Source organism: Nylanderia fulva, unplaced genomic scaffold (assembly GCF_048542155.1).
Source record: "Nylanderia fulva isolate GAGA-0341 unplaced genomic scaffold, ASM4854215v1 Scaffold10, whole genome shotgun sequence".
In the NCBI taxonomy this organism is placed as follows: Eukaryota; Metazoa; Arthropoda; class Insecta; order Hymenoptera; family Formicidae; genus Nylanderia; species Nylanderia fulva.
The window spans coordinates 1,918,941-1,930,524 of NW_028189193.1; the positions used below are offsets into that span (position 1 = coordinate 1,918,941).

Below are 11,584 nucleotides of genomic sequence, written 5' to 3' on the forward strand. Positions count from 1 at the left end.
ATCGCATACCAAGTAGAATGGAGCAGAACGCGGTAAATCAAACGAAGATAGAGATCGGAAAAACGAAGCCGAGCCACTCGAGCGTGAATCGGATCGAAATTAGCGATCTCGTAGGGCTCGTCGCTAGGACTGCTCCCGGATCCCATCGCACGACCACCAGCTTCCCTACCTACCGACTACAGATTACAAACTACGAGGAACGGCTATGAATATCTACCGACCGCCGGTGCAGCGCGGATGCACGCGGCTTGCATCTCGAAGACGATGCATCGGGGATCTATCTCGCGATCGTTAGTTCGCAAGCACCGTCATTTTCCGCATTCCTTTTCTACGCGTAATTACGCGTAATTTTCCTGGAGAAATATAGCGCAAATTTCTATAAGAATGTAGATGTGATAGCATATTTTAGGACGTTACTTGTACAATTAACATATTCTATTGATAACATGTATTTTCTTCTGAAAAGTGAACTATTTTTAATTTACAAAAAAAGTCTACAAAATATATTTAAAAAAAAAAAGAACAAAATATTTGTATTTATTTGAATTGGCTAACTTGTATATTTTTAAAAATAGATTACACCGATTACTTGTCACAATCTTTAATGCAAAGATAATGTAAAATCAACGTACATATTTCATCAAGATTAATAACGAATTCAATGAAAGGTAGAAATTGACCAGAAATATCTCAGCATTTTATGACAGAATTTATTTCATTAAGATTCATTAATTTCGATCGGAAAAGTGCTGAAGCGGAAAAAAACTTTGTCGGAAATTTCTGAAGATTAATCTTTCTTGAATCGTATACATTCATTTCGCGTCATCGACACGTTTTCGTTCTTCCGCGAGGTGCGAAGCCGGTATATATACGCATCGACATTGACACGTGTCAAATCAATGTTAGGAGAGCGAGACATGATCTGTCAACGCTGATATGGAAGAAACAATAGCTCGACCGAGTGACGATGAAACGCGAGGAAAGGGAAGCGCGTGCGTGCTGCTCTCGTTTGCAACTCTGACGGATGTCAGCGCACTATTCACATGCATCACTCCAGGGCACTGGTTCCCAAACCGAAGATATGTATTTTGCCCGACAAGCAAGACAAAATTGTCGAAAAAACAAAATATTAATTAATACAAATATTTCATTAATAGCGGAAACACACGTGAAAAGACAGACAAAGTTTTTTGTATTATAGTATGTATATGTAAATTTGATTCTCTATAGATCATCTTTCGCGATGAAAGAATATTAATCGTATTTATTTTTAGGAATAAATTATAGAATTCAAGACAGGAGACTTATGTCATATTCTTTTAAAGTAATAAAAAATCAAATAAGAGCTGCGGAGGATTAAAAATAGATATTTTTGTTATTTCATTGTTTAATAAATATCATGTATAATGCACCTATGTTTAATAGCTGAATAATTGTTAATTTTCGACAATATAATTGAACGAAAGACTGGAAAGTTTGGGAATCCCTGCTATGGAATGCTGCGCAATGTGACGCATCGGTCAAACTTGCGTGGTACAGTGACAGATGCAATAATAAACCATAATTATCGCAGAGAACCTGAACCAAGGAGATAAAAATAAGAACACGTTTATATAAGTTTTTAATTGAGACGAGTTTTAATCTTGGAATATATAGCGTTCAATATATGGCGCGTATTAAAAAAACATTTTCTTCTGTACGTTAAAATCTATAAAAAAATTATTAAAAAAAATACTCATATAGTTAATTATGGCAAGAAAATTTTGAAGAGTCACTATCTAGAGAATATTTATTTAATTATATCCAATTTTTGATAATTATCAAATAGCATATATATTTTTCCATACGTGCTTAAATCTCGCACATAAATTACAGTGATTTTCTGAAATGAAATGAAGTAAAGCGTGATAAAATAGGTATAAACTTGGCTTGAGAATTGTTTTGTTACGTGTCAGAGAAGGATATACACACACGCACACGTACACACATATATACATGTGTGAAAACAAGCGGAGAACTTATGTTGGCGAAATATACAGCTAGTCGTCTGACCATGCGCCGCGGGCACGTCTGGTCCTCGTCTGCTCGGCCAAAGTCCTTGAATAAAGGTCTATTCTTAAAAAGCTGCACAATTGGATAACCAATCAGCCAGACAGTATCGTATATCAAGGAGCATGACGAAATGAAATTCACAGACCGTTTATTGTTCCGTTGCGCGTTGCGATGATTGCGACGATTACATTATACGTAAATATAGAATGTCCCGTTATAATCCGTGTGCTGTATATATATATATCGCGTAAAAATTATTCGAGAGAAGAAATAATTATAAAAACCGTTGGTACACAAAAACTGACGTTAAACATAGAGTTGCATTATTTATAGAATTAAACAAAAAATAATTTTCAAATATATAATAAATAATTTCATTCACTACATAAGAGCGATACAGGAATATTATGTACTTAAAAAATATTTTTGTGTATATGAAATGCTCTGTGCAATTAAAATTGCATTAGATAGATACGAGATGAAACTTATATCGATGCAGATCGATTAATATGCTAGATTCGGAGGTGGGTTTTACGTGCCGAGCGTGGAGATGTAACTTGTTAAAATCACGGCGACTGACGCAATGCATATGCGTATAATAGACCTTGAGCCACTATTACACCGGCTGTTTATGTCGTTATGCAATCGAGACGGCTTAGTCTGCGCGCGAACGGAGTTTAACGTAGTAAATAATGCTTTCCACCCATTGCCCCCACGCTCGTAAATCCGCTTCGGCATTTAAACGTCGCTTCGGCATTTAAATATCTTGCGAGAGTAGTCGTTGCACTTTTATGAAATTCTTGTGCAAGACGCGATAATTAATGATGCGTATAATAAGAAGTCTCGTCGCGTAACATGGTCTTTTAACAGTCTTGGTCTCGTTAATCCGCGAATGTGCAACGTATCACATTGGATATGTTAAATAATAACTTGGATAAAAATAGCCTTGTGTACTTTTAAATAGTTGAGCTAATAAAAACTGATGCATGCACATTTTTATATGTGGTACGCGATCTTTCTACAATTGTTATGTAATAGTCGTTAATTATAAAAAATTATAATACCGTTTGTGCACGATTGTATCTAATGCAAAATTTTGACACAAATAAAAATTAAGAAGCAGTATTATTTTTAGCAGTGCGCATAAGAGAGGTAAAAATGTCAAAGATACGTTTCAGGTTATTAACACGACCCGTATTTATATTAATTATTATCTTTATACTTTATTAAACTATATTGAAAATCATATTCAATAAAATATGTATTTAATGATATATGTGATAGTATATATTTCACGTGATTATTCATGAAATGCAGTTGTATATTTATTTGATATAATAATGCGTGGCACGAATCGATGCCGCGAAAATGTCACTTTTGCTTGAAGAAAATGTGTCGCGGAATTAATGTGACAGGTACTCTCCATTTTCGCAAAGTAGCATTAAAAATTGATTTTACACGAATAAAGCGTGATTGTGAAAATATATATTAAAACGTACATTATAAATGTACATTATAAATACGAAAAAAATGTGCTTAATTAATTTAAATACACAAAAATTTTAATTTAACATAGATAAGTATATGTAAAGACTAGAGATCATAGACCAGAGACGGGAGACCAAAGACCTCAAATTTATAATTTAACAAATTACCATAAATTATTACAATCATAGATTGCAAAGACATACGAGTCGATAGAGAATCATTATTTTTTTTCTTTCGAAAACGGCGTTCTCGCAAAGAATACAATGATTCTTCGAAATATTTCTTTGAATTCACACGACGAAGAAATTTCATACTTTCTCTCAGTCGGTGTATCACCGGTGCGTCAGTTCTTTTCTAGAGATACGAAAATAAATCGCGAGTTTTGGGATGCCTGACCGGTTAGTCAGGCCATTTAGTCATTCCTCTTATACCGGGTATACCGGGTATCACGCAGTCACGAGAACTCATCGTTGGGCACTGTCCAGATCACGAATTAGATCGTAAAAGAGGATGACTCTCCGCTCTCTTGCAGGAGCACGGAAATAAACGCGTTAAGTAATGATACAAATGATACGGGTAGCTCGCAATAACCGAGATCGAACGGCAAATAAATAATGAATTAAATCAATATAAACGATATTTAGAAAATTCGAGTATATTCATAGTATATTCATAGGAATGTCAATATTAATTACATTTAATTTTATGTTGTCTCTTACCTGTGGTAGACAATATATCATTTTAAGCAACATATCGATATTCTCGTAATTATATTAATTCGATGTGCTGAAGATCAAAATATAATGAACAACCGTAGTAACGATTTTTATATTATTAGAGATATAATATCGATCGAGAATTAAAATTTTATGCGGCGAATTGAGCTCTCTCGCTATATAAATCATGATATATCATAGTTAATTTATGTGCTTTGGGGGATTGGAGATTTCACAAAAGAAATATCCACATCAAATTTTAACGAGGAATACGAATTTTGTGAGCTTTGTTCTCTCGCTGACACTCTTGTACGTGAATCGAAAGTTAAGTTTACGCGATGTGTTCGATCATCGTTCTTCAACGACGTTGTAGCCATTCGGTATTGCAGTCGCGCTGCATAATTCGCACGTGCGACAAGACATAATAGGGTATAAAAAAAATAGGAACGGAAAAAGCAAAAAAAAGTACACGTTCGACCGATGCGCGAAAAGACTGATCAGCTGATTTCTACGCAAAGTCACGATCCGTGTACGTAGTCAGACACAACCAAAAACACACGATATATGCAAACTATGTGACACACGGTCTTGTATCAACATACACTTTCTCTCTTTCTCTTTTATTATACATTAATCTTTATAGGCTGATTGTGACGGCTCGTGACGAATTAAATTGAGCATAAGACAAGTTAAATTCTGCTGCGTGGGAAAATATTTTCACATTTTATTAACAAAAGTTTGATTCATATCAAAGAGATATTGAAGCAAAAGCCACGCGAGAAATAAGTACAGAGCAACGTCTAAAAATCCATCGACCTGGCGAAAAATAAAAGAATGGACAGGTGAAACAACGGAAGAGAAAGAGAAAAAAAAAAGAAGCCGACCAGTTCTCGAAGAAGCTACCTCTCTTCTTGTGATCCTTTCGGTCGAACGGAGCGATGCTCCGATTTCTGTTCGTTATTGTGAGCGAAAGGTAGATTGTGCACGAAAAGATACGAAAGAAAAAAAAGGAGCACAAGGGAGAAATGGGGAAGGTGGCTGCGCGCACGGTTGGAATAGTTAAAAATAACTCCGACCGCGAGGATCCTGCGGTTCCTGTAAACACGAACTCAAGCATGGCAAAACGAATACGACGCTGATCGCATACTCGCGTGTGTGAACCGGTGATCCGAGAGAGGGATTTTGGCGAGAGATACAAAAGTACGCGCGCGAATCTCATTCAGATGAATTTTAGGGATCGAACGAGGGATCGTCTTATGCTTTGTGGAGAATGCAATGTCTTTCAAAATACTGAGAGACGTTTACAATTCTTTGTGATTGAATAAAGCATTTGTAAAATTCGTTATTGATATATATTACCAAGAAAACAAGGGATTATATGATATTCGAAACAATCGGACAAAATATTTATTTCAAATCTATAGTATTTATTGTTAGTAGATATATTAGATTTTTAATCATTTTTTCTCGTCCCCAATCTGTAATCTTTAATTTTAATGAATATGTTTATGAAAATACACTACAAACTTTAACTTCGTTAATTAATGGCAATCTATTCAGATTTACAGATTTGTCAAAAGAATAATGATATCCGTTAATTAGATTTTCAATACAATTAGACTGTTCAATATTGTGTGTGTGCAGCTAACGTCTCATTTCGTGAAAATGTGCGGAAACAAGAGATCATAAGATTATAGATCAGAGACCAGAGACAAATTATGTCATCAAATCATAATTTAATTTTTTTAATTTCTTGTATAAGTGTGTATGAGAACGCTTAATTAAATTATTCACGTTACTAAATATTATATACTGTGTGCTAAGAGATTTTATTTAGCGATAGATGTGCTAATTATGTATACAAATTATCAGACGACGAAATAATTCGCTTGAGAAAAAGCTGATATATAGTCTACGTCAAATTTAGCAATCGACAGTCTCATTTTAAACATATCGGTACATCGCCTTACATGCGCCATCGATATTAATCGACAGTGCGAAAAATATCCCCTTCGAACAATATCTGAAAAATTTCCGGCACATATATTTGACAGTTCTTCGATACTTTAACTATACGTTCGGAAATAGTATTAATAATTCGCGTTATCGAAGGTAAATATCAATATAACCCGATAAGCCCCGTTAGTTCTCCCGCAGTTGTGTGTTTATGGCATGCCATATACTTCCTCCACTCCTCTGGTGTGTCGCAACCAGACATCCTTTGCACGTGCATGCGGGCGAAACATGCACCCACAAGAGGTTATTTTTGTTTAGTCTGTCGGTCGTTCGCGACTCTGTATTCTCTCAAAACTATCGCCCCGTATAATTGCCGCGCGCATTGGCGAAGCTGTCAATATACATCCGAATACTTAACTTTCCGCCACTCACTCCGAGAATGCGCTACGGCTGAATCTTTCATGCGATAAGAATCAGAGAAACGGTGATGCGACTTTCGCATTTACATTTCAGAAAAAAAAATTCTTTAATAATTATTAACTAAAAGTTAATAATTTTTTTGATTACATTTCATATAACAATAATTATTAACTTTTAGTTAATCAAAAAAAATGTGAAAATTTAATTATTTTTTGGATATCTTTTATTATATTCGCCAAACGTCAGTGAATTTTTTTCTAAATCGCTCTATTCTTCGTATCCGCAAAGAACGTTTGCAGACCGACAGAGTTCGCGATACGTTCGTCGTATTTGTGCACGACGATGGGCACAGAAAGGGCATAGAGAAACGATGTAAAGCCCCCGGTGCTCTTGGCACCCTCCACGACGGCTCGAAGGGGTGCACGACGTGGAGGCGATAGGCGAAATACGAGCGAGCGTTCACTTCGAACTGTAAAGTATTGACTCGCTCTCCCGTTGTAGGGAGAGCGCGCCATAAGCACCGTGTCTATAATGTTGGCAGACGGGACTCGCCTCCGTCCGGAAGGAATAACGTGACTTCCGGGGAGCGAGAAAGTAAATTTCACCGTGCAACCAAACCGAGCCGGGTTGGAGCTTTACGCGAGAAAAAAACGTGAATGCGTAAAAATGCCGATTACGACCAGCGGAATCCCCGTACCGATTTTAATCGTCTCGAAAAAGCTTAGTTCTCTCTCATCCTATTTTTCAGTTTAAATACAATTAGTTTCTTTGTCTCTTTTATTTTTACCCTCCTATTTTTCGCGTATATAATAATATTGTAAGAGGTCTCACGTCTTTAAAAAATTAAAAACTTCAAGTGTAAAAACGTTATAAGATTTTTTTTTATGGCAAATATTCAATAAAACATGGATGTAATATTGATATTTCGTGAATATAAGCGTGCTAATTGGATAAAATAAGAATTATAAAATATTTTTTGCTAATTTCGAAATTTTACGAATTTACTGTCGAAACGAGTATATTATAATTAGAAAACGTTCTATTATAGGAAACAAAATTTTAATTTCTTTGCAAAATTGATCGCTATAAAACTCTAAGATGTTTACAGAATTAAAATAACCCGCGTGATTATGTGAATATGTCATTCGATTATTCAAGCTTTAAAATCCGACGTTTCTATATTACAAGAAATATTCACCCTAACTAAACAGAATATTTAGATACTTCACAACGTGGCGGAAACAAAACCAACAATAAGACACAAGTCTTCAAGGTAGAATCCTTCGATCGGTTTCCACGCGTCTTTGATATAAAGATTGCCCGACAATAATTAGCGAAATAACGCAGCGCAAAAACGTTGTTGCGTAAGGTCCGTGACCGGAAGGGTGGCGAATGTTACAGGAGCAGCCCGACAGCAGCAGGGCGTCAGCAAGGGAGAGAAAAAGAAGGGGAGACGAGAGGACGAGTATCTAGGTCTGTGTAACGATTTTTAGAGCCTCGACCCTCCGATCGTTCGGGGCCATAAAAAACTTGAGGCACCCCACAGTAGTCGGAGAGCCGTGTGCCAGGGTTTCCATAGCGACGAAGCCCTTTCGCTCTTCGCCCGCGGGCCACCCTTCGTTCTGCTCTACGGTACAACCTACCGGCTGCCGGCTACCCTTAACGCTCTGTACCGGCCTCGAATCCCAGAGATATACGTCGTAATACGAACGCGACACAGAACCGATGGAAATCGCCCAGAGTCGATCGCTCGGTTAAATTTCTCGCCCTCTTTTATATCGCTTCGAAAAAAGGCCATAACCCTTTAATCCCTCGATATAGAAGATCCTCTTTTAACGAGGGTAGATACGAGGGTCAAAAACTCGTATAGTCTCCTCTAAGAATTATAACACGGGTTTAGATTTAAAATAGTTAAACGCACAACAAATTCATAATGGGATAAATTTGTAGATAAATATAAGATTTTGCAGATTATAGTAGATGAGAATGATGTGAAGAGAATTAAAGAATTTTTTTTTTTTTTTAGTACACACATACGCATTAATAAAGGAGACATTGACAGGGTGTCCAGCAGACTCGATGAGAAAATTCCCTGACTTTTTAGTATATTATTTCCAAATATATAATTTGCATATATCTATATGATAAATCAATTACATCATGAAATCCTTGAGGTATTTTTGTCAAGATTCGGAAATTTAAAAAAAAAAAAAAAAAAAAAAAAAAAATTTAAATCAATTATAAAATCTGCATTACGTACGATAATCGAAACAAAAATATCACTATAAACTATTTATTTATTATTATATTTATTTAATAAGAAATGTCAAATATATAATTTGTATATATCTATATGATAAATCAATTAAATCATGAAATCCTTGAGATATTTTTGTCAACCATGAAAAGGTTCGGAAATTAAAAAAAAAATTTTAATCAATTATAAAATCTGCATTATGTACGATAATCGAAACAAAAATATCTCTATAAACTATTTATTTATTATTATATTTATTTAATAAGAACTGTCAAATTATTGAAAGAAATGTAGAATATTGTGAAAAAATGCAGATAATTTCTAGATTTCCAGACACCCTGATTTATTCGGTTAAAAAATGCTTCGAGTACTCACGTGCTTCCATAGAGGTGTCTTGGGTCAGTGGTGGACGCTGCGTCGTCGTCGTCGTCGTCGTCGTCGTGGTCGTCGTCGAGGATACGAACGAATCTTCGACGTCGTGCGCGACGGTAACCTTGAGCTGCTCCTCGTCGCTCTCTTCGTTCCTCGGTGAATTTCGTTCGGAATTCGCGCGCACTCTTACACGCTCGGCCACCTGCACATCGTCTCCGGAGAACGCCGACCGCGACGATGACATCGGCTCGGCGACAGTCGTCGTTGTCCACTCGATAACACTATCACTACCAACTACGACCGCACCATTATCCTTGTTCCCCACGTGCACCAACCCCCTTCCGCTCTTATTATTACCATCCTTCACTCCGTCCTCGTTCACTTCCCCGACGTCATCTTCCTCGGTTCGCGTGCTCGTTCTCGTCGCCACCGCCGTTGTCGTCGTCGCCGTTGTCTTGGAGGCGCTCTCGTGAAGTAGGATATCCCGCAGGGAATTCTCCGGGCGCAATATCGATTCTCCGAACTTGAAGACGGGCTCTAACAGCGGAGTGAAAGCTCGGACTGCAGGGCGAAAGCCATCGTCGATGGTCGGCGCGGATTCCAGCTTGCGAGATGGTAGAGAGTGTTCGTCAATGCGTCGCCATGCCTCCGGCCAGGGGTTGATGATGTTCGGAGAGGTTTGATCTTTTAGCTTCGATCTCTTGCTGATTGGTACTCGTTTAGCTCTTCCTCGTCGCGCTGCGATCTCTTCATCCTCGTTGTTACGATCCGGGGTGATCTTGAGAGCGGAGAGATCTTGATGCTGGACGACGACAATATTCAACAGCGCTCTCGATAATGACGATGACGATGACGATGATGACGATGATGACGATGATGATAATGATGATGAGGACGACGACGACGACAGCGGTGGCGATGTTAATGACAGAGACGACGTCAACAACAACGGCGGCGCGGACGAAGACGAAAGACGCGTCGTCAACGTAGCAAGATGATGATCCAGAGTTCTCCGACTCGCGCGATCTTCAGAACCGATTTCGTTAAGGCTGGACGCGCACTTCCGTATCGTTCTTCGAAAGAGACGCGGCGCGAACGGACGAACAGATGCAGCGACGTCGGCTGGATGGAGGCTGTCCAGCGGCTGGGTTATCACCGGCGCGGCCGTCGTCGCGCGCGTGAGATCGTCGAGGAGAGCAACAACGAGAAGAAGCAGGGGCAAGCCCACCCCCGCCCCCGTGGTGGCACCCGCTACCCCCTGCCGTGCGATGAAAATCCGCGAGGCGGCCGTTCAGTCTAGTTGTCCGCGTCGTCGATCTCTCTCTTCTTCTCTCCTACTCCCTCTACTACTTCCTTCCTCACCGTCTTCTTCTTCTTCTTCCTCTTCTTCTTCTTCTTCTTCTCCACCTCCTCGCGATCTACATGCAAACAGCGCTTTTCCACGAGCACTTGCCCGCATTCGACGATCGGTCCACCTCGGCTCCTCGTAACGGCGTACTGCCGTTTTGGCATCTATTACTCCGTCACGCGTACCAGCCACGTGCTGCTGCTGCTGCTGCCCCTTTTGCGCTCGATCCTGCCGCCGCGATGGGCGATCGACTCCACCGTGTGCTCGATCGACGGGCCGGACGATACTGTACGCTCTGTCCGCGCGCATTCCGCCATCATCGCGCGCCTCGCGAAACAGAGCCGCGAGCCGCGTCTCGGCGATGCTCGGCGCGTCTACCTTGCCAGTCGCTCGGCATTCTCCGTTTCCGCTTCTTCCTCCGCGCTACTTATTCCTCGTGGTATTCCTAGAGCTATCTACTTTGAGGATAGCGCGAACGAGACTACAGTGCGATCTGAAACAATCGAACAATTCCACGGTGGAATTTAGATGCTTTTCTCTTTATGTAGTTTCTTAGTTAGTCCGACCGATATTTTACATTTTCGCGGGAATTTCGACATTTTTTCATGGCACTCATTTCTTCGGACTGTAAAAAGTACTATATAAAAAGTAGAAAATAAGTTCTTTTATTTTTTCTTTTAAATAACATCTTTTTGCTGATTTAATTTTGCTTACAAATATTTGTCTATACTTTATATTCTTTTTGCTTTTTCCTCTAAATTAATTTTGATCGAAATTAATAATTAAGATGAAACTAGATTTCTCTTTTAATCATAAATGGACTTTGATAGAATTTACATTTGAGATATACGTGTGTCTAATTATTATAATGTGATAAACGTGTCGCGCAAAATGAAGATAAGAATTTATGACAAGCTTATACGAAAATTTCGGTTCACTTAACAGTCGGTTGGTTAACGCGAGATGTGATCAAGC

General features: G+C 38.6%; 1 protein-coding gene across 1 annotated transcript in view; it reads right to left on the reverse strand.

The window, feature by feature from the left end:
- The window catches only part of LOC114943803 (uncharacterized), a 76,626-nt gene extending 66,088 nt beyond the window's left edge, over positions 1-10,538 (reverse strand). The window contains exon 1 of the mRNA XM_029319529.2: positions 9,265-10,538. Coding sequence (XP_029175362.2) covers positions 9,265-9,505 — 241 coding nt within the window. The 5' untranslated portion in view covers positions 9,506-10,538. The remainder of the gene's footprint in view (positions 1-9,264) is intronic.
- Between the last annotated feature and the right edge of the window lie 1,046 nt (positions 10,539-11,584).